This window comes from Somniosus microcephalus, chromosome 15 (assembly GCF_052327205.1).
Source record: "Somniosus microcephalus isolate GS21.2 chromosome 15, FLI_Smic_1.0, whole genome shotgun sequence".
In the NCBI taxonomy this organism is placed as follows: domain Eukaryota; kingdom Metazoa; phylum Chordata; class Chondrichthyes; order Squaliformes; family Somniosidae; genus Somniosus; species Somniosus microcephalus.
In genome coordinates, this window is record NC_141001.1 from 7,830,197 (window position 1) to 7,854,655 (window position 24,459).

General features: G+C 46.9%; 1 protein-coding gene across 1 annotated transcript in view; it reads right to left on the reverse strand.

Annotated features, from left to right (window-relative positions):
- Nucleotides 1-24,459, reverse strand: part of LOC147106531 (uncharacterized) — a 179,381-nt gene that overhangs the window by 88,895 nt on the left and 66,027 nt on the right. The window contains exons 5-7 of the mRNA XM_086007491.1: nucleotides 22,929-23,001; nucleotides 19,812-20,048; nucleotides 15,548-15,599 (exon numbers count right to left, since the gene is read on the reverse strand). Of these exons, the coding sequence (XP_085863617.1) occupies nucleotides 15,548-15,599; nucleotides 19,812-20,048; nucleotides 22,929-23,001 (362 nt within the window). The remainder of the gene's footprint in view (nucleotides 1-15,547; nucleotides 15,600-19,811; nucleotides 20,049-22,928; nucleotides 23,002-24,459) is intronic.

The following is a 24,459-nucleotide window of genomic DNA, read 5'->3' on the forward strand; positions in this document are numbered from 1 at the left end:
TAACTGAAGCATTGGGGGCAATTGAAGCATTGGGGGGTAACTGAAGCATTGGGGTAACTGAAGCATTTGGGGGTAACTGAAGCATTGGGGTAGCTGCAGCATTTGGGGGTAACTGAAGCATTGGGGTAACTGAAGCATTTGGGGGTAACTGAAGCATTGGGGGTAACTGAAGCATTGGGTAACTGAAGCATTGGGGGTAACTGAAGCATTGGGGGTAACTGAAGCATTGGGTAACTGAAGCATTGGGGGTAACTGAATCATTGGGGTAACTGAAGCATTGGAGTAACTGAAGCATTGGGGGTAACTGAATCATCGGAGTAACTGAAGCAAGGGGGGTAACTGAAGCATTGCGGGTAACTGAATCATTGGGGTAACTGAAGCATTGGAGTAACTGAAGCATTGGAGTAACTGAAGCATTAGAGTAACTGAAGCATTGGGGTAACTGAAGCATTGGTGTAACTGAAGCATTGGGGGTAACTGAATCATTGGAGTAACTGAAGCATTGGAGTAACTGAAGCATTGGGGGGTAACTGAAGCATTGGAGTAACTGAAGCATTTAGGTAATTGAAGCATTGGGGTAACTGAAGCATTGGGGTAACTGAAGCATTGGAGTAACTGAAGCATTGGAGTAACTGAAGCATTTGGGGGTAACTGAAGCATTTGGAGGTAACTGAAGCATTGGGGTAACTGAAGCATTGGGGTAACTGAAGCATTTGGGGGTAACTGAAGCATTGGGGTAACTGAAGCATTGGGGTAACTGAAGCATTGGGGTAACTGAAGCATTGGGGGTAACTGAAGCATTGGAGTAACTGAAGTATTGGGGGCAATTGAAGCATTGGGGTAACTGAAGGATTGTGTAACTGAAGCATTGGGGGCAATTGAAGCATTGGGGGAACTGAAGCATTGGGGTAACTGAAGCATTGGGGGTAACTGAAGCATTGGAGTAACTGAAGCATTGGGGGGTAACTGAAGCATTGGAGTAACTGAAGCATTGGGGGCAATTGAAGCATTGGGGGGTAACTGAAGCATTGGGGTAACTGAAGCATTTGGGGGTAACTGAAGCATTGGGGTAGCTGAAGCATTTGGGGGTAACTGAAGCATTGGGGTAACTGAAGCATTTGGGGGTAACTGAAGCATTGGGGGTAACTGAAGCATTGGGTAACTGAAGCATTGGGGGTAACTGAAGCATTGGGGGTAACTGAAGCATTGGGTAACTGAAGCATTGGGGGTAACTGAATCATTGGGGTAACTGAAGCATTGGAGTAACTGAAGCATTGGGGTAACTGAAGCATTGGGGGTAACTGAAGCATTGGGGGTAACTGAAGCATTGGGGGTAACTGAAGCATTGGGGTAACTGAAGCATTGGGGGTAACTGAAGCATTGAAGTAACTGAAGCATTGGGGTAACTGAAGCATTGGGGTAACAAGCATTGGGGTAACTGAAGCTTTGGGTAACTGAAGCATTGGGGTAACTGAAGCATTGGAGTAACTGAAGCATTGGAGTAACTGAAGCATTGGGGTAACTGAAGCATTGGGGTAACTGAAGCATTGGGGTAACTGAAGCATTGGGGTAACTGAAGCTTTGGGTAACTGAAGCATTGGGGTAACTGAAGCATTGGAGTAACTGAAGCATTGGGGGTAACTGAAGCATTGGGGGCAATTGAAGCATGGGGTAACTGAAGCATTGGGGGTAACTGAAGCATTGGAGTAACTGAAGCATTGGGGTAACTGAAGCATTGGGGTAACTGAAGCATTGGGGTAACAAGCATTGGGGTAATTCAGCATTTGGGGGTAACTGAAGCATTGGGGGGTAACTGAAGCATTGGGGTAACTGAAGCATTGGAGCAACTGAAGCATTGGGGTAACTGAAGCATTGGGGTAACAAGCATTGGGGTAACTGAAGCTTTGGGTAACTGAATCATTGGGGTAACTGAAGCATTGGAGTAACTGAAGCATTGGGGGTAACTGAAGCATTGGGGGCAATTGAAGCATTGGGGTAACTGAAGCATTGGGGTAACTGAAGCATTGGGGGTAACTGAAGCATTGTGGTAACTAAAGCATTGTGGGTAACTGAAGCATTTGGGGTAACTGAATCATTGGAGTAACTGAAGCATTGGAGTAACTGAAGCATTGGGGGTAACTGAAGCATTGGGGTAACTGAAGCATTGGAGTAACTGAAGCATTGTGGTAACTGAAGCATTGTGGTAACTGAAGCATTGTGGTAACTGAAGCATTGGGGTAACTGAAGCATTGGAGTAACTGAAGCATTGGAGTAACTGAAGCATTGGGGTAACTGAAGCATTTGGGGGTAACTGAAGCATTGGGGTAACTGAAGCATTGGAGTAACTGAAGCATTGGAGTAACTGAAGCATTGGGGTAACAAGCATTGGGGTAACTGAAGCTTTGGGTAACTGAAGCATTGAGGTAACTGAAGCATTGTGGTAACTGAAGCATTGGAGTAACTGAAGCATTGGGGGTAACTGAAGCATTGTGGTAACTGAATCATTGGGGTAACTGAAGCATTGGGGTAACTGAAGCATTGGAGAAACTGAATCATTGGAGTAACTGAAGCATTGGAGTAACTGAAGCATTGGGGGGTAACTGAATCATTGGGGTAACTCAAGCATTGGAGTAACTGAAGCACTGGGGGTAACTGAATCATTGGAGTAACTGTAGCAATTGGGGTAACTGAAGCATTGGAGTAACTGAAGCATTGGGGTAACTTAAGCATTGGGGTAGCTGAAGCATTGGAGTAACTGAAGCATTGGGGTAACTGAAGCATTGGTGTAACTGAAGCATTGGGGTAACTGAAGCATTGCAGTAACTGAAGCATTGGAGTAACTGAAGCATTGGAGTAACTGAAGCATTGGAGTAACTGAAGCATTGGAGTAACTGAAGCATTGGAGTAACTGAAGCATTGGGGTAACTGAAGCATTGGGGTAACTGAAGCATTGGAGTAACTGAAGCATTGGAGTAACTGAAACATTGGGGGGTAACTGAAGCATTGGAGTAACTGAAGCATTGAAGTAACTGAAACATTGGGGGGTAACTGAAGCATTGGAGTAACTGAAGCATTGGTGGGTAACTGAAGCATTGGAGTAACTGAAGCATTGGGGGTAACTGAATCATTGGGGTAACTGAAGCATTGGAGTAACTGAAGCATTGGGGGTAACTGAATCATTGGAGTAACTGAAGCAATTGGGGTAACTGAAGCATTGGAGTAACTGAAGCATTGGGGTAACTTAAGCATTGGGGTAACTGAAGCATTGGAGTAACTGAAGCATTGGGGTAACTGAAGCATTGGTGTAACTGAAGCATTGGGGGTAACTGAATCATTGGAGTAACTGAAGCATTGGAGTAACTGAAGCATTGGGGGGTAACTGAAGCATTGGAGTAACTGAAGCATTTGGGTAATTGAAGCATTGGGGTAACTGAAGCATTGGGGTAACTGAAGCATTGGAGTAACTGAAGCATTGGAGTAACTGAAGCATTGAGGTAACTGAAGCATTGGAGTAACTGAAGCATTTGGGGGTAACTGAAGCATTTGGGGGTAACTGAAGTATTGGGGTAACTGAAGCATTGGCGTAACTGAAGCATTTGGGGGTAACTGAAGCATTGGGGTAACTGAAGCATTGGGGTAACTGAAGCATTGGGGTAACTGAAGTATTGGGGGCAATTGAAGCATTGGGGTAACTGAAGGATTGCGTAACTGAAGCATTGGGGTAACTGAAGCATTGGGGTAACTGAAGCATTCGGGTAACTGAAGCATTAGGGTAACTGAAGCATTGGGGGTAACTGAAGCATTGGGCAACTGAAGCATTGGAGTAACTGAAGCATTGGGGGTAACTGAAGCATTGGGGTAACTGAAGCATTGGGGTAACTGAAGCATTGGGGGTAACTGAAGCATTGGAGTAACTGAAGCATTGGGGTAACTGAAGCATTGGGGTAACTGAAGCATTGGGGTAACTGAAGCATTGGAGTAACTGAAGCATTGGAGTAACTGAAGCATTGGAGTAACTGAAGCATTGCGGTAACTGAAGCATTGGGGTAACTGAAACATTGGGGTAACTGAAGCATTGGGGGTAACTGAAGCATTGGGGGTAACTGAAGCATTGGGGGTAACTGAAGCATTGGGGTAACTGAAGCATTGGGGGTAACTGAAGCATTGGAGTAACTGAAGCATTGGGGGGTAACTGAAGCATTGGGGGGTAACTGAAGCATTGGGGTAACTGAAGCATTGGGGGTAACTGAAGCATTGGGCAACTGAAGCATGGCGGTAACTGAAGCATTGGGGGTAACTGAAGCATTGGGGTAACTGAAGCATTGGAGTTACTGAAGCATTGGGGTAACTGAAACATCTAGGGGTAACTGAAGCATTGGGGATAACTGAAGCATTGTGGTAACAAGCATTGGGGGTAACTGAAGCATTGGGGGTTACTGAAGCATTGGGGTAACTGAAGCATTGGGGTTACTGAAGCATTGGGGTAACTGAAGCATTGGAGTAACTGAAGCATTGGAGTAACTGAAACATTGGGGGGGTAACTGAAGCATTGGAGTAACTGAAGCATTGAAGTAACTGAAACATTGGGGGGTAACTGAAGCATTGGAGTAACTGAAGCATTGGAGTAACTGAAGCATTGGGGGTAACTGAAGCATTGGAGTAACTGAAACATTGGGGGGTAACTGAAGCATTGGAGTAACTGAAGCATTGGGGGCAATTGAAGCATTGGGGGGTAACTGAAGCATTGGGGTAACTGAAGCATTTGGGGGTAACTGAAGCATTGGGGTAGCTGAAGCATTTGGGGGTAACTGAAGCATTGGGGTAACTGAAGCATTTGGGGGTAACTGAAGCATTGGGGGTAACTGAAGCATTGGGTAACTGAAGCATTGGTGGTAACTGAAGCATTGGGGGGAACTGAAGCATTGGGTAACTGAAGCATTGGGGGTAACTGAATCATTGGGGTAACTGAAGCGTTGGAGTAACTGAAGCATTGGGGGTAACTGAATCATCGGAGTAACTGAAGCAATTGGGGGTAACTGAAGCATTGCGGGTAACTGAATCATTGGGGTAACTGAAGCATTGGAGTAACTGAAGCATTGGGGTAACTGAAGCATTGGAGTAACTGAAGCATTGGGGTAACTGAAGCACTGGGGTAACTGAAGCATTGGTGTAACTGAAGCATTGGGGTAACTGAATCATTGGAGTAACTGAAGCATTGGAGTAACTGAAGCATTGGGGGGTAACTGAAGCATTGGAGTAACTGAAGCATTTGGGTAATTGAAGCATTGGGGTAACTGAAGCATTGGGGTAACTGAAGCATTGGAGTAACTGAAGCATTGGGGGTAACTGAATCATCGGAGTAACTGAAGCAATTGGGGGTAACTGAAGCATTGCGGGTAACTGAATCATTGGGGTAACTGAAGCATTGGAGTAACTGAAGCATTGGGGTAACTGAAGCATTGGAGTAACTGAAGCATTGGGGTAACTGAAGCATTGGTGTAACTGAAGCATTGGGGGTAACTGAATCATTGGAGTAACTGAAGCACTGGAGTAACTGAAGCATTGGGGGGTAACTGAAGCATTGGAGTAACTGAAGCATTTGGGTAATTGAAGCATTGGGGTAACTGAAGCATTGGGGTAACTGAAGCATTGGAGTAACTGAAGCATTGAGGTAACTGAAGCATTGGAGTAACTGAAGCATTTGGAGGTAACTGAAGCATTGGGGTAACTGAAGCATTGGGGTAACTGAAGCATTTGGGGGTAACTGAAGCATTGGGTTAACTGAAGCATTGGGGTAACTGAAGCATTGGGGTAACTGAAGCATTGGAGTAACTGAAGTATTGGGGGCAATTGAAGCATTGGGGTAACTGAAGGATTGCGTAACTGAAGCATTGGAGTAACTGAAGCATTGGGGTAACTGAAGCATTGGGGGTAACTGAAGCATTGGGGTAACTGAAGCATTGGGGTAACTGAAGCATTGGGGGTAACTGAAGCATTGGAGTAACTGAAGCATTGGGGGCAATTGAAGCATTGGGGTAACTGAAGCATTGGGGTAACTGAAGCATTGGGGTAACTGAAGCTTTGGGGTAACTGAAGCATTGGGGGGTAACTGAAGCATTGGAGTAACTGAAACATTGGGGGGTAACTGAAGCATTGGAGTAACTGAAGCATTGGGGGCAACTGAAGCATTGGGGGGTAACTGAAGCATTGGAGTAACTGAAGCATTTGGGGGTAACTGAAGCATTGGGGTAGCTGAAGCATTTGGGGGTAACTGAAGCATTGGGGTAACTGAAGCATTTGGGGGTAACTGAAGCATTGGGGGTAACTGAAGCATTGGGTAACTGAAGCATTGGGGGTAACTGAAGCATTGGGGGTAACTGAATCATCGGAGTAACTGAAGCAATTGGGGGTAACTGAAGCATTGCGGGTAACTGAATCATTGGGGTAACTGAAGCATTGGAGTAACTGAAGCATTGGGGTAACTGAAGCATTGGAGTAACTGAAGCATTGGGGTAACTGAAGCATTGGTGTAACTGAAGCATTGGGGGTAACTGAATCATTGGAGTAACTGAAGCATTGGAGTAACTGAAGCATTGGGGGGTAACTGAAGCATTGCAGTAACTGAAGCATTTGGGTAATTGAAGCATTGGGGTAACTTAAGCATTGGGGTAACTGAAGCATTGGAGTAACTGAAGCATTGAGGTAACTGAAGCATTGGAGTAACTGAAGCATTTGGGGGTAACTGAAGCATATGGAGGTAACTGAAGCATTGGGGTAACTGAAGCATTGGGGTAACTGAAGCATTTGGGGGACCTGAAGCATTGGGGTAACTGAAGCATTGGGGTTACTGAAGCATTGGGGTAACTGAAGCATTGGGGGTAACTGAAGCATTGGAGTAACTGAAGTATTGGGGGCAATTGAAGCATTGGGGTAACTGAACGATTGCGTAACTGAAGCATTGGGGTAACTGAAGCATTGGGGTAACTGAAGCATTGGGGTAACTGAAGCATTAGGGTAACTGAAGCATTGGGGGTAACTGAAGCATTGGGGTAACTGAAGCATTGGGGTAACTGAAGCATTGGGGGTAACTGAAGCATTGGAGTAACTGAAGCATTGGGGGCAATTGAAGCATTGGGGTAACTGAAGCATTGGGGTAACTGAAGCATTGGGGTAACTGAAGCTTTGGGGTAACTGAAGCATTGGAGTAACTGAAGCATTGGAGTAACTGAAGCATTGGAGTAACTAAAGCATTGGAGTAACTGAAGCATTGGAGTAACTGAAGCATTGGGGTAACTGAAGCATTGGGGTAACTGAAGCATTGGGTAACTGAAGCATTGGGGGTAACTGAAGCATTGGGGGTAACTGAATCATCGGAGTAACTGAAGCAATTGGGGGTAACTGAAGCATTGCGGGTAACTGAATCATTGGGGTAACTGAAGCATTGGAGTAACTGAAGCATTGGGGTAACTGAAGCATTGGAGTAACTGAAGCATTGGGGTAACTGAAGCATTGGTGTAACTGAAGCATTGGGGGTAACTGAATCATTGGAGTAACTGAAGCATTGGAGTAACTGAAGCATTGGGGGGTAACTGAAGCATTGCAGTAACTGAAGCATTTGGGTAATTGAAGCATTGGGGTAACTTAAGCATTGGGGTAACTGAAGCATTGGAGTAACTGAAGCATTGAGGTAACTGAAGCATTGGAGTAACTGAAGCATTTGGTGGTAACTGAAGCATATGGAGGTAACTGAAGCATTGGGGTAACTGAAGCATTGGGGTAACTGAAGCATTTGGGGGTAACTGAAGCATTGGGGTAACTGAAGCATTGGGGTTACTGAAGCATTGGGGTAACTGAAGCATTGGGGGTAACTGAAGCATTGGAGTAACTGAAGTATTGGGGGCAATTGAAGCATTGGGGTAACTGAACGATTGCGTAACTGAAGCATTGGGGTAACTGAAGCATTGGGGTAACTGAAGCATTGGGGTAACTGAAGCATTAGGGTAACTGAAGCATTGGGGGTAACTGAAGCATTGGGGTAACTGAAGCATTGGGGTAACTGAAGCATTGGGGGTAACTGAAGCATTGGAGTAACTGAAGCATTGGGGGCAATTGAAGCATTGGGGTAACTGAAGCATTGGGGTAACTGAAGCATTGGGGTAACTGAAGCTTTGGGGTAACTGAAGCATTGGAGTAACTGAAGCATTGGAGTAACTGAAGCATTGGAGTAACTAAAGCATTGGAGTAACTGAAGCATTGGAGTAACTGAAGCATTGGGGTAACTGAAGCATTGGGGTAACTGAAGCATTGGGGGTAACTGAAGCATTGGGGGTAACTGAAGCATTGGGGTAACTGAAGCATTGGGTAACTGAAGCATTGGGGGTAACTGAAGCATTCGGGGTAACTGAAGCATTGGGGTAACTGAAGCATTGGGGTAACTGAAGCATTGGGGGTAACTGAAGCATTGGGGGTAACTGAGGCATTGTGGGTAACTGAAGCATGGGGGTAACTGAAGCATGGGGGTAACTGAAGCATTGGGGTAACTGAAGCATTGGGGGTAACTGAAGCATTTGGGGTAACTGAAGCATTGGGGGTAACTGAAGTATTGGAGTAACTGAAGTATTGGGGGCAATTGAAGCATTGGGGTAACTGAAGGATTGTGTAACTGAAGCATTGGGGTAACTGAAGCATTGGGGTAACTGAAGCATTAGGGTAACTGAAGCATTGGGGGTAACTGAAGCATTGGGGTAACTGAAGCATTGGGGTAACTGAAGCATTGGGGTAACTGAAGCATTTGGGGGTAACTGAAGCATTGGGGTAGCTGAAGCATTGGGGTAACTGAAGCATTTGGGGGTAACTGAAGCATTGGGGGTAACTGAAGCATTGGGTAACTGAAGCATTGGGGGTAACTGAATCATTGGGGTAACTGAAGCATTGGAGTAACTGAAGCATTGGGGGTAACTGAATCATCGGAGTAACTGAAGCAATTGGGGGTAACTGAAGCATTGTGGTAACTGAAGCATTGGGGTAACTGAAGCATTGGGGTAGCTGAAGCATTGGGGGTAACTGAAGCATTGGGGTAACTGAAGCATTGGGGTAACTGAAGCATTGGGGTAACTGAAGCATTGGGCAACTGAAGCATTGGAGTAACTGAAGCATTGGAGTAACTGAAGCACTGGAGTAACTGAAGCATTGGGGTAACTGAAGCATTGGGGTAACAAGCATTGGGGTAATTAAGCATTTGGGGGTAACTGAAGTATTGGGGGGTAACTGAAGCATTGGGGTAACTGAAGCATTGGGGTAACTGAAGCATTGGAGTAACTGAAGCATTGGAGTAACTGAAACATTGGGGGGTAACTGAAGCATTGGAGTCACTGAAGCATTGAAGTAACTGAAACATTGGGGGGTAACTGAAGCATTGGGGTAACTGAAGCATTGGAGTAACTGAAGCATTGGGGTAACTGAAGCATTGGGGTAACTGAAGCATTGGGGTAACTGAAGCATTGGAGTAACTGAAGCATTGGAGTAACTGAAGCATTGGAGTAACTGAAGCATGGGTGTAACTTCAGCACTGGGGGTAACTGAAGCATTGGAGTAACTGAAGCATTGGGGGTAACTGAAGCATTGGGGTAACTGAAGCATTGGAGTAACTGAAGCATTGTGGTAACTGAAGCATTGGGGTAACTGAAGCATTGTGGTAACTGAAGCATTGGGGTAACTGAAGCATTGGAGTAACTGAAGCATTGGAGTAACTGAAGCATTGGGGTAACTGAAGCATTTGGGGGTAGCTGAAGCATTGGGGGTAACTGAAGCATTGGACTAACTGAAGCATTGGGCAACTGAAGCATTGGAGTAACTGAAGCATTGGAGTAACTGAAGCACTGGAGTAACTGAAGCATTGGGGTAACTGAAGCATTGGGGTAACAAGCATTGGGGTAATTAAGCATTTGGGGGTAACTGAAGTATTGGGGGGTAACTGAAGCATTGGGGTAACTGAAGCATTGGGGTAACTGAAGCATTGGAGTAACTGAAGCATTGGAGTAACTGAAACATTGGGGGGTAACTGAAGCATTGGGGTAACTGAAGCATTGGAGTAACTGAAGCATTGGGGTAACTGAAGCATTGGGGTAACTGAAGCATTGGGGTAACTGAAGCATTGGGGTAACTGAAGCATTGGGGTAACTGAAGCATTGGAGTAACTGAAGCATTGGAGTAACTGAAGCATTGGAGTAACTGAAGCATGGGTGTAACTTCAGCACTGGGGGTAACTGAAGCATTGGAGTAACTGAAGCATTGGGGGTAACTGAAGCATTGGGGTAACTGAAGCATTGGAGTAACTGAAGCATTGTGGTAACTGAAGCATTGGGGTAACTGAAGCATTGGGGTAACAAGCATTGGGGTAATTAAGCATTTGGGGGTAACTGAAGTATTGGGGGGTAACTGAAGCATTGGGGTAACTGAAGCATTGGGGTAACTGAAGCATTGGAGTAACTGAAGCATTGGAGTAACTGAAACATTGGGGGGTAACTGAAGCATTGGAGTCACTGAAGCATTGAAGTAACTGAAACATTGGGGGGTAACTGAAGCATTGGGGTAACTGAAGCATTGGAGTAACTGAAGCATTGGGGTAACTGAAGCATTGGGGTAACTGAAGCATTGGGGTAACTGAAGCATTGGGGTAACTGAAGCATTGGGGTAACTGAAGCATTGGAGTAACTGAAGCATTGGAGTAACTGAAGCATTGGAGTAACTGAAGCATGGGTGTAACTTCAGCACTGGGGGTAACTGAAGCATTGGAGTAACTGAAGCATTGGGGGTAACTGAAGCATTGGGGTAACTGAAGCATTGGAGTAACTGAAGCATTGAGGTAACTGAAGCATTGGGGTAACTGAAGCATTGTGGTAACTGAAGCATTGGAGTAACTGAAGCATTGGAGTAACTGATGCATTGGGGTAACTGAAGCATTTGGGGGTAACTGAAGCATTGGGGAAACTGAAGCATTGGAGTAACTGAAGCATTGGAGTAACTGAAGCATTGGGGTAACCAGCATTGGGGTAACTGAAGCTTTGGGTAACTGAAGCATTGAGGTAACTGAAGCATTGGGGTAACTGAAGAATTGGAGTAACTGAAGCATTGGGGGTAACTGAATCATTGGAGTAACTGAAGCAATTGGGGGTAACTGAAGCATTGCGGGTAACTGAATCATTGGGGTAACTGAAGCATTGGAGTAACTGAAGCATTGGGGTAACTTAAGCATTGGGGTAACTGAAGCATTGGAGTAACTGAAGCATTGGGGTAACTGAAGCATTGGTGTAACTGAAGCATTGGGGGTAACTGAATCATTGGAGTAACTGAAGCATTGGAGTAACTGAAGCATTGGGGGGTAAGTGAAGCATTGGAGTCACTGAAGCATTTGGGTAATTGAAGCATTGGGGTAACTGAAGCATTGGGGTAACTGAAGCATTGGAGTAACTGAAGCATTGGAGTAACTGAAGCATTGAGGTAACTGAAGCATTGGAGTAACTGAAGCATTTGGGGGTAACTGAAGCATTTGGGGGTAACTGAAGCATTGGGGTAACTGAAGCATTGGCGTAACTGAAGCATTTGGGGGTAACTGAAGCATTGGGGTAACTGAAGCATTGGGGTAACTGAAGCATTGGGGTAACTGAAGCATTGGGGTAACTGAAGCATTGGGGTAACTGAAGTATTGGGGGCAATTGAAGCATTGGGGTAACTGAAGGATTGCGTAACTGAAGCATTGGGGTAACTGAAGCTTTGGGGTAACTGAAGCATTGGGGTAACTGAAGCATTAGGGTCACTGAAGCATTGGGGGTAACTGCAGCATTGGGCAACTGAAGCATTGGGGGTCACTGAAGCATTGGGGTAACTGAAGCATTGGGGTAACTGAAGCATTGGGGTAACTGAAGCTTTGGGGTAACTGAAGCATTGGAGTAACTGAAGCATTGGAGTAACTGAAGCATTGGGGTAACTGAAGCATTGTGGCTAACTGAAGCATTTGGGGTAACTGAATCATTGGGGTAACTGAAGCATTGGGGTAACTGAAGCATTGGAGAAACTGAAGCATTGGAGTAACTGAAGCATTGGAGTAACTGAAGCATTGGGGGTAACTGAATCATTGGGGTAACTGAAGCATTGGAGTAACTGAAGCATTGGGGTAACTGAAGCATTGGGGGTAACTGAAGCATTGGGCAACTGAAGCATGGCAGTAACTGAAGCATTGGGGGTAACTGAAGCATTGGGGTAACTGAAGCATTGGAGTTACTGAAGCATTGGGGGCAACTGAAGCATTGGGGTAACTGAAGCATCTAGGGGTAACTGAAGCATTGGGGATAACTGAAGCATTGGGGTGACAAGCATTTGGGATAACTGGAGCATTGGGGGTTACTGAAGCATTGGGGTAACTGAAGCATTGGGGTAACTGAAGCATTGGGGTAACTGAAGCATTGGAGTAACTGAAGCATTGGAGTAACTGAAACATTGGGGGGTAACTGAAGCATTGGAGTAGCTGAAGCATTGGAGTAACTGAAACATTGGGGGGTAACTGAAGCATTGGAGTAACTGAAGCATTGGAGTAACTGAAGCATTGGGGGGTAACTGAAGCATTGGAGTAACTGAAACATTGGGGGGTAACTGAAGCATTGGAGTAACTGAAGAATTGGGGGCAATTGAAGCATTGGGGGGTAACTGAAGCATTGGGGTAACTGAAGCATTTGGGGGTAACTGAAGCATTGGGGTAGCTGAAGCATTTGGGGGTAACTGAAGCATTGGGGTCACTGAAGCATTTGGGGGTAACTGAAGCATTGGGGGTAACTGAAGCATTGGGTAACTGAAGCATTGGGGGTAACTGAAGCATTGGGGGTAACTGAAGCATTGGGTAACTGAAGCATTGGGGGTAACTGAATCATTGGGGTAACTGAAGCATTGGAGTAACTGAAGCATTGGGGGTAACTGAATCATCGGAGTAACTGAAGCAATTGGGGGTAACTGAAGCATTGCGGGTAACTGAATCATTGGGGTAACTGAAGCATTGGATTAACTGAAGCATTGGGGTAACTGAAGCATTGGAGTAACTGAAGCATTGGGGTAACTGAAGCATTGGTGTAACTGAAGCATTGGGGGTAACTGAATCATTGGAGTAACTGAAGCACTGGAGTAACTGAAGCATTGCGGGGTAACTGAAGCATTGGAGTAACTGAAGCATTTGGGTAATTGAAGCATTGGGGTAACTGAAGCATTGGGGTAACTGAAGCATTGGAGTAACTGAAGCATTGAGGTAACTGAAGCATTGGAGTAACTGAAGCATTTGGAGGTAACTGAAGCATTGGGGTAACTGAAGCATTGGGGTAACTGAAGCATTTGGGGGTAACTGAAGCATTGGGTTCACTGAAGCATTGGGGTAACTGAAGCATTGGGGTAACTGAAGCATTGGGGGTAACTGAAGCATTGGAGTAACTGAAGTATTGGGGGCAATTGAAGCATTGGGGTAACTGAAGGATTGCGTAACTGAAGCATTGGAGTAACTGAAGCATTGGGGTAACTGAAGCATTGGGGGCAACTGAAGCATTGGGGTAACTGAAGCATTGGGGTAACTGAAGCATTGGGGTAACTGAAGCATTGGAGTAACTGAAGCATTGGGGGCAATTGATGCATTGGGGTAACTGAAGCATTGGGGTAACTGAAGCATTGGGGTAACTGAAGCATTGGGGTAACTGAAGCTTTGGGGTAACTGAAGCATTGGGGGGTAACTGAAGCATTGGAGTAACTGAAACATTGGGGGGTAACTGAAGCATTGGAGTAACTGAAGCATTGGGGGCAACTGAAGCATTGGGGGGTAACTGAAGCATTGGGGTAACTGAAGCATTTGGGGGTAACTGAAGCATTGGGGTAGCTGAAGCATTTGGGGGTAACTGAAGCATTGGGGTAACTGAAGCATTTGGGGGTAACTGAAGCATTTGGGGTAACTGAAGGATTGGGTAACTGAAGCATTGGGGGTAACTGAAGCATTGGGGGTAACTGAAGCATTGGGGGTAACTGAAGCATTGGGTAACTGAAGCATTGGGTAACTGAAGCATTGGGGGTAACTGAATCATTGGGGTAACTGAAGCATTGGAGTAACTGAAGCATTGGGGGTAACTGAATCATCGGAGTAACTGAAGCAATTGGGGGTAACTGAAGCATTGTGGTAACTGAAGCATTGGTGTAACTGAAGCATTGGGGGTAACTGAAGCATTGGGTAACTGAAGCATTGGGGGTAACTGAAGCATTGGGGGTAACTGAAGCATTGGGGGTCACTGAAGCATTGGGTAACTGAAGCATTGGGGGTAACTGAATCATTGGGGTAACTGAAGCATTGGAGTAACTGAAGCATTGGGGGTAACTGAATCAGCGGAGTAACTGAAGCAATTGGGGGTAACTGAAGCATTGCGGGTAACTGAATCATTGGGGTAACTGAAGCATTGGAGTAACTGAAGCATTGGGGTAACTGAAGCATTGGAGTAACTGAAGCATTGGGGTAACTGAAGCATTGGTGTAACTGAAGCATTGGGGGTAACTGAATCATTGGAGTAACTGAAGCATTGGAGTAACTGAAGCATTGGGGGGTAACTGAAGCATTGGAGTAACTGAAGCATTGGGGGTAACTGAATCATTGGAGTAACTGAAGCATTGGAGTAACTGAAGCATTGGGGGGTAATTGAAGCATTGGGGTAACTGAAGCATTGGGGTAACTGAAGGACCAGGAGTAGTGGAAGGATTGGGGGTAATAGAAGCATGCAGGTAACTGAAGGATCCAGGGTAATAGAAGGGTCAAAGGAGTAACTGCAGGATTGGGGTTGTAGAAAGATCAAAGGGGTAACTGCCGGACCAGGTGATAATTGAAGGAACAGTAGGTAACTGTAGGATCTGGAGGGTAAAAAAAAGAATTGGAGTGTAACTGTGTGGTCACAGTGGTAATAGCGGGATCGGAGCTAACAGAAAAGTAGCTGCGGGATAAGCAGGTTAACTGACAGACAGAGGGTGCTGGTGAGAGATCACACAAAATACATACACACAGAATATATACATATCACACACAATACACACAACAACAACTTGTATTTATATAGCACCTTTAACATATTAAAACGTCCCATTGCGCTTCACAGGAGCGTAATCAGACACAATTTGACACCGAGCCACAGGAGGAGATATTAGGACAGATGACCAAAGCTTGGTCAAAGAGATAGGTTTTAAGGAGCATTTTAAACAAGGGAGAGAGGTAGAAAGGTAGAGAGGTTTATGGAGGGAATTCCTGAGCTTAAGGCCAGGCAGCTGAAGGCACGGCCGCCAATGGTGGAATGATTAAAATCGGGGATGCGCAAGAGGCCTGAATTGGAGGAGCGCAGAGGTCTCGGAGGGTTGTCGGGCTGGAGCAGGTTACAGAGATAGGGACAGGTAAGGCCATGGAGGGATTTGAAAACCAAGGAATGAGAATGTACACAAACACAATATATGTACACACACACACACACACATACATACAGATACCTACCGTTGGGGGGTTGCTCCAGTTGCGGAGGGAGAAAAGGTCAAGGACAAGCCACCTAGGGAAAGAGAAGAGGTTACTGATCACAGGCATCTCTGTATATGACGAAGGAAGAATAATCTGCCCTATTACTTGGTTCGTTTTGGTGATAAGGAGCCTTAATCTACATTTTGTTTTCTCTGGATATTAAATGGATAGCTTGGAGTCCATGATTGGGGAGAGTGCACATGGGCTGTGGAAGGAGATTGAATGGGTGGGTGGAGTCCATGATAGGGGAGAGTGTACATGGGCTGTGGGAGGAGATTGAATGGGTGGGTGGAGTCCAGGATAGGGGAGAGTGTACATGGGCTGTGGGAGGAGATTGAATGGGTGGGTGGAGTCCATGATAGGGGAGAGTGAACATGGGCTGTGGGAGGAGATTGAATGGGTGGGTGGAGTCCATGATAGGGGAGAGTGAACATCAAATCAAATCAAATCAACTTTTATTGTCATTGTTAGTGCACAAGTGCAGTACAACGAAATGTAGGCTTGCGGCTCCCGAGAGTGTACATTTGGATTAAGACATTTAAACATTCAACATACATTTGGCTTGTAGTATATTAACATAAACATAACCATAATAAAGTGCATTGGCAGATGTGCAGGCTTTAGAGTTTATTTGTGGAGTTCAGTAGGATGACAGCCCTGGGAAAGAAGCTGTTCCTAAATCTGGTCGTACGGGTGCGAATGCATCTGTAGCGTCTCCCAGATGGCAGGAGGGTGAGCAGACTGTGGCTGGGGTGGGTAGGGTCTTTGATGATGGACCGTGACCTCCGTAGACAGCGTTTCTGGTATATGTGCTCTATGGTCGGTAGCCACGGGCTGTGGGAGGAGACTGAATGGGTGGGTGGAGTCCATGATAGGGGAGAGTGTACATGGGCTGTGGGAGAAGATTTAATGTGTGGGTAGAGTCCATAATGGGGGAGAGTCTACATGGGCTGTGGAAGGAGATTGAATGGGTGGGTAGAGACCATGATACGGAGGATGTACAGGGGTGTGGAAGGAGATTTTTATTTATTTTATTCATTCATGGTATGTGGGCATCGCTGGCAAGACCATAATTTATTGCCCAGTCCTAGTTGCCCTTGAGAAAGCGGTGGTGGACCACCTTCTTAAACCGCTGCCTCTGTGTGGTGAAGGTGCTCCCACAGTGCTGTTAGGTAGGGAGTTCCAGAAATTTGACCCAGTAACGATGAAGGATCGGCGATATATTTCCAAGTCAGGATCGTGTGTGACTTGGAGGGGGACTTGCAGGTGATGGTGTTCCCATGCGCCTGCTGCCCTTGTCCTTCTAGGTGGTAGAGGTCGCCGGTTTGGGAGGTGCTGCCGAAGAAGCATTGGCGAGTTGCTGCAGTGCATCTTGTAGATGGTACACACTGCAGCCACGGTACGCCGGTGGTGGAGGAAGTGAATGTTTAAGGTGGTGGATGGGGTACCAATCAAGCGGGCTGCTTTGTCCTGGATGGTATTGAGCTTCTTGAGTGCTGTTGGAGCTGCACTCATCCAGGCAGCTGGAGGGTATCCTATCACATTCCTGGCTTGTGCTTTGTAGGTAGTGGAAGGGCTTTGGGGAGTCAGGAGGTGAGTCACTCGCCACAGAATACCTAGCCTCTAACCTGCTCTTGTTGCCACAATATTTATGTAGCTGGTCCAGTTAAGTTTCTGGTCCATGGTAGCCCCCAGGATGTTGATGGTGGGGAATTCGACGATGGTAATGCCATTGAATGTCAAGGGAAGGTGGTTAGACTCTCTTTATTGGAGATAGTTATTGCCTGGCACTTGTGTGGCATGAATGTTACTTGCCACTTTTCAACCCAAGCCTGGATGTTGTCCAGGTCTTGCTGCATGTGGGCACGGACTGCTTCATTATCTGAAGAATTGCAAATGGAACTGAACACTGTGCAATCGTCAGTGAACATCCCCACTTCTGACCTTATGATGGAGGGAAGGTCAATGATTAAGCAGCTGAAGATGGTTGGGCCTAGGACACTGCCCTGAGGAATTCGTGCAGTGTTGTCGTGAGGCTGAGATGATTGGCCTCCAACAACCACAACCATCTTCCTTTCTGCTAGGTATGACTCCAGCCAGTGGAGAGTTGGAGGAGATTGAATGGATGGGTAGAGTCCAGGATAGGGGAGAGTGTACATGGGCTGTGGGAGGAGATTGAATGGGTGGGTGGAGTCCATGATAGGGGAGAGTGTACATGGGCTGTGGGAGGAGATTGAATGGGTGGGTAGAGTCCATGATAGGGAAGAGTGTACATGGGCTGTGGGAGGAGATTGAATGGGTGGGTAGAGTCCATGATAGGGGAGAGTGTACATGGGCTGTGGGAGGAGATTGAATGGGTGGGTAGAGTCCAGGATAGGGGAGAGTGTACATGGGCTGTGGGAGGAGATTGAATGGGTGGGTAGAGTCCATGAGAGGGGAGAGTGTACATGGGCTGTGGGAGGAGATTGAATGGGTGGGTAGAGTCCAGGATAGGGGAGAGTGTACTGGATCTGTAATGGGTGGGTGGAGTCTATGTTAGGAGAGAATATACAGAAGGAGATTAAATGGGTGGGTGGAGACCATGAGAGGGGAGAGTGAACATGGGCTGTGGGAGGAGATTGAATGGATGGGTAGAGTCCATGATAGCGGAGAGTGTACATGGGCTGTGGGAGGAGATTGAATGGGTGGATAGAGTCCAGGATAGGGGAGAGTGTACATGGGCTGTGGGAGGAGACGAAATGGGTGGATAGGGTCCAGGATAGGGGAGAGTGTACATGGGCTGTGGGAGGAGACTGAATGGGTGGATAGAGTCCAGGATAGGGGAGAGTGTACATGGGCTGTGGGAGGAGATTGAATGGGTGGGTAGAGTCCAGGATAGGGGAGAGTGTACATGGGCTGTGGGAGGAGATTGAATGGGTGGATAGAGTCCAGGATAGGGGAGAGTGTAAATGGGCTGTGGGAGGAGATTGAATGGGTGGATAGAGTCCAGGATAGGGGAGAGTGTACATGGGCTGTGGGAGGAGATTGAATGGGTGGGTGGAGTCCATGATAGGGGAGAGTGTACATGGGCTGTGGGAGGAGATTGAATGGGTGGGTAGAGTCCATGATAGGGAAGAGTGTACATGGGCTGTGGGAGGAGATTGAATGGGTGGGTAGAGTCCATGATAGGGGAGAGTGTACATGGGCTGTGGGAGGAGATTGAATGGGTGGGTAGAGTCCAGGATAGGGGAGAGTGTACATGGGCTGTGGGAGGAGATTGAATGGGTGGGTAGAGTCCATGAGAGGGGAGAGTGTACATGGGCTGTGGGAGGAGATTGAATGGGTGGGTAGAGTCCAGGATAGGGGAGAGTGTACTGGATCTGTAATGGGTGGGTGGAGTCTATGTTAGGAGAGAATATACAGAAGGAGATTAAATGGGTGGGTGGAGACCATGAGAGGGGAGAGTGAACATGGGCTGTGGGAGGAGATTGAATGGATGGGTAGAGTCCATGATAGCGGAAAGTGTACATGGGCTGTGGGAGGAGATTGAATGGGTGGATAGAGTCCAGGATAGGGGAGAGTGTACATGGGCTGTGGGAGGAGACGAAATGGGTGGATAGGGTCCAGGATAGGGGAGAGTGTACATGGGCTGTGGGAGGAGATTGAATGGGTGGGTAGAGTCCAGGATAGGGGAGAGTGTACATGGGCTGTGGGAGGAGATTGAATGGGTGGATAGAGTCCAGGATAGGGGAGAGTGTACATGGGCTGTGGGAGGAGATTGAATGGGTGGGTAGAGTCCATGATAGGGGAGAGTGTACATGGGCTGTGGGAGGAGATTGAATGGGTGGATAGAGTCCAGGATAGGGGAGAGTGTACACGGGCTGTGGGAGGAGATTGAATGGGTGGGTGGAGTCCATGATAGCGGAGAGTGTACATGGGCTGTGGGAGGAGATTAAATGGGTTGGTAGAGTCAGTTAAAGAGTAGAGTGTACATAGACTGTGGAAGGAGATTGATCTCTTCAGAACACTTTAATATTTAGCAACAGCAAAAGAGCCAGAACAGACCCGTGTGGATCTCCATTTATCACTGCTTTATAGGCAGAACTTGTATCCATTGAACGTCACTTCTGTGTGGCGTGCCAACCTATGATTCACCACTGAGGGTCGCCAGCAGTCTAGTGATTACTGAACAGCCCAGAGAGGTGTGAGGAGTGCTCTGCAGCACATGTATGGACACTCCCGCTCACACAAAGCGCTTTCTTACCTATTTTCCAGCTGTGCTCACTCAAACACCGCTGCAACACGTCTGTGCACTCCAGCTCGGCATCGAAAGGAAGCGGGTGCTGCTTGATGGGGGGACTGGCCTCCTGCTGTCGCTCCCGAGACTGCTGCTGGTCTATGATGCTCATCGGGAGGGCATGGCGATGGGACACAGCTCGCCGCTGCGAGGTCATGGGGGCGAGTCGACTGCCACTGCACCCGTTGTCCCATGCAAACTGGTCTGAGAGAGAAAGTGAGAGTTACCTCGCAGCCTGGCAGGCAACTGACTGGGCTCATACGGCGAGCAAGTGGACCGGGTCTGAAACTGATAGTTATTGCACCCAAGGGGCAAAATTCTTTCCGAGTGGTAAAAACTGATCAATATTAATGATTTATTCTCACAACGTATCTCCAGAAGTAAGGAACACATCACAGTACAGCCACGTGCTAAATTACCACTTTATTAAATTAAATGACAGATCTCCTTTACTGGACAACAGTCTCTAAATTGCTGCTGTACTTGGCCAATGCACAGCTGCAAGGGAGAGGTATTTGAGGAGAGGCAAAAATGCCTTCACACAGAGTCGGAGGCAGAACAGCTGTAAGCAAAATCTGAAACAAAAGTGCTGGAAATCGTCAGGTCAAGCAGCATCTGTGGAGAAACAGAAGTCATTCAGTTGATGTTTCTGCTCCAAGACTCTTCCTCGGCACTGCGAGTCCCACGGAGACCTGAAATGTCACCTGAATGATCTCGCTTTCTCCACAGATGTTGCCTGACGTGCTGACTATTTCCAGCTATATTTGTTCTGCACTTTACAGATGGAATAGCAGAATGGGTGTTTAACTGTGCATTAAATCAATGGGCTGGGTTTCTCTACCATTTCCTTGCTGGGATGACAAGTGAAAGTTTGCTTTTAAAATGTTGCAATGCTCGTTTATTTCGCAACATGTTCAGAGTACAGTAGTTGGGCCAGTTGAACCGCTTTCATTATATGCACCAGACAGAAAACAAGAAAAGTTTAACTTAAAGGCGGGAACTCCTAGAAGGACTGTACTGTACCATTATTTGTTCAGGGAAGCAAGGTCTGATGGAAATTCTTTAATATAGATTTTGTATCTAAACAGGAGCTATTTGATGACAAGAAGTACTATTGCAAAGGTGCTTACTGAAGGAAGGATGCAAGAAAGGTTAATATTTGTTTAAGCAGTTTAATTCTCTCAACTAAAACCAACCCTACACTCTAGCCTGACGGAGTAATCTGTTTATTCACAGTGGGTTTCTCTGTCTAAGCTGTTAGAATTTATATAATTTTACTAAAAGCTTTGTATCTCGAGCCAGGCAGGAAGTGGGAAGGATTTTGAAGGCGGATTACATAAAAAGCTTTGGCTTTTTGAGAAAAAAGGAATTTCAATAATTGCAGTGGTCAACTCAATCCCAGTAATTCCGGGCCCAACGCGCGAGTACGGACGGGGTACTCACGCGTGGGCCCGATGGAAGTGCCGGTTTTCAGCATGCGCGGGAAACCGGCATTTCCTGTCCTCTGAACCAAGGGGTTCAAAGGTCGAACGCGTGCGTGCAGGAGTCTGCGCGTGCGCGCTGAAATTCCTTTTTCCCCACAGGTTTGCGCGTGTGTAAGGGCCTCAAAGGAGACGTAAGGACTTCATTCTTTAAGGTAAGTGGTCTATTACTTAAAATTATAACATTTTTTCCACAGCTTTATTGTTTTTAAGGACTTTACAGTAAGGTAAGTGTAGTTTTAGACCCGATTTTTAAAAAAATTATTTTTTTCAAAAATTTGATTAATTGTTTAAAATAGTTTTTTTTCAAGTTATTTATAGTTTATTTAATTATTGGGATGTTTTTTTAAATTTTATTTAAAGTTAAACTAGTCTTTTGGGCGCCCGTACTTTTCATGAGTTTGACAGTTCTTACTATCAAACTCATGAATGAAGTTTCCCCTCCCCTGATTGGCTGCAGAGTGCTCACCTGATCCCAGCCGGCACATCGCACTAACTACGCCGCTGGATCAGGCAAGCACATCGCGCCGAGATCTGAACCGGGCCAGTGACAGGAATTCCAAGCAGGCCCAGGCTTCAGATGTCGGCGCGCCGGGTGAGTGCACATCGGGGGCTTGCACGCGCGGCAAGCCCCCGAACCTAATTTCTGGGATTTCACTTCGGTGACTTGTTTTTAAGCACACTCGCTTGACTCATGGGCTTAACAGAAGGAGGGAGGCACATAGACAGGGAGGAAGGAAAGGTAATGGGTGGAGAAACACAACCTGATGGAAAGTCAAAATGCCTAATCTCTCAAAATGCTTTTTACTCTGTATCTAACCTTGGGAATGATTGATGGGACAGTGTAGAGGGAGCTTTACTCTGTATCCAACCCATGCTGTACCTGTCCTGGGAGTGTTTGATGAGACGGTGTAGAGGGAGCTTTACTCTGTATCTAACCCATGCTGTGCCTGCCCTGGGAGTGTTTGATGGGACAGTGTAGAGGGAGCTTTACTCTGTATCTAACCCGTGCTGTACCTGTCCTGGGAGTGTTTGATGGGACAGTGTAGAGGGAGCTTTACTCTGTATCCAACCCGTGCTGTACCTGTCCTGGGAGTGTTTGATGAGACGGTGTAGAGGGAGCTTTACTCTGTATCTAACCCATGCTGTGCCTGCCCTGGGAGTGTTTGATGGGACAGTGTAGAGGGAGCTTTACTCTGTATCTAACCCGTGCTGTACCTGCCCTGGGAGTGTTTGATGGGGCAGTGTAGAGGGAGATTTACTCTGTATCTAATCCGTGCTGTACCTGCCCTGGGAGTGTTTGATGGGACACTGCAGAGGGAGCTTTACTGTATCGAACCCGTGCTGTACCTGCCCTGGGAGTGCTGGTCTCAGATACTGAGTGTTGTGTTGGAAAATATTCCATTCTCCAGTAGTATACCTCACTTCAATGGAGCATGAGATTCCCATAAAGACAAGAATTGTCCCATTATATGAGAGGAGCAAAGATCCCCCTGATCCCATTCAGTCAGGGCGTTACCAGTCTGAGTTAAGGATTTAACAAGGATTCCTGCACTGTGGGGCACTCCCGTTCAATGCTGGAGCCTAGACCTCGAAACCGTACCATATTTTTGTCCCGGAGTAGTGACAGGCCCCCTGCGCAGGTAAGCTGTGGACATCACCTCGAGCCAAGCAGCCTGGAATGGAAGACAAACAGCCATCAAAGGAGGGGCTTGGTAACAGCAACTTACTTTATCGTACAAAGAATGACTTGCATTTATATAGCGCCTTTCACGACCTCAGGATGTCCCAAAGCGCTTTACAGCCAATGAAGTACTTTTATTGAAGTGTAGTCACTGTTCTAATGTAGGAAGTGTGGCAGCCAATTTACACACAGCAAGCTCCCACAAACAGCAATGTGATAATGACCAGATAATCTGTTTTTGGGACGTTGATTGATGGATAAATATTGGCCAGGACACCAGGGATGACTCCCCTGCTCTTCTTCGAAATAGTGCATGGGATCTTTTACGCCCATCCGAGAGAGCAGACGGTGCCTTGGTTTAACGTCTCATCCGAAAGACGGCATCTCTGACACTCCCTCGGTACTGAACTAAAGTGTTAGTCTAGATTTTGTGCTCAAGTCTCTGGATTGTCATTTGAACCCACATCCTTCTGACTCAAGCAAGAGTGATATCAGAGAGTCACGGCTGACACAAGACATCCCAAAGGTTTAAGAGGGTAATAGTAAAGAGGACCGGAACACCAAGCCAGGGGACAGAGGTGACTGAAGGTTGGGTCGAAAAGAGAGGTTTAGAGAAGGTTTCTAAAGAAGGAGAGCGAAACAGAGGCGGAGGGGGTTGGGAGTGTTCCAGAGAGGACAGTCGAAGAGGCTAAAGGCTCTGCCGCCAATGGTAGGAGAAAGGGTGGGGGATGCACCGAAGGTCAGAATCAGGTGATCAAGAGATGCAGGAGTTGATGCAAAGGGAGGTAGGAAGGAACAAGGTCAGGGAGGAATTTGAAGATGAGGACAAGACTTTTAAGTTGGTTGTTTTGTGGGACAGGGAGCCAGTGTAGGTCAGTAAGAGGGGAGTGAAGGACGAGTGGGCCTATATTGTGGGACAGGACAGGCTTGGACATCAGATCCTGTGGAGGGCGGAGGCTAGTGGAGTAGTCGAGCCAAACACTGACAGAAATATGGTTATGGGTTTCAGTAGATTGAGGTGGGGGGGGGGCGGTGTGGTGGCGTTGTTGGGGTCAGGTGGAGTGATTGAGAGAATGTCAGCTATGAAGCTTCATTAAGGGTTAAACACAATGCAAAGGCTCTGCACAGTTTTTTTGGCCTGAGCGGGAGGCAAGGGGGTGGGGGGGCAGCGACGGTGGGGGGCAGCGACGGTGGGGGGGCAGCGACGGTGGGGGGGCATCGACGGTGGGGGGGCAGCGACGGTGGTGGGCACCAAGAATGATGACTTTGGCCCCCCCCCCGACGTTCAGCTGAAGGTGGTCGTGGCACTACAAGGACTTGATGTTGGACAGACTGCCTGACAGCACGGAGATGGTTATGGGATGGAATGGTAGAGATGGGTGTCAATGCAGACGACAGCCAATCCCTCCCTGTGCCTGCAGATGATGTCACCGAGGGATAGCGTGAGACG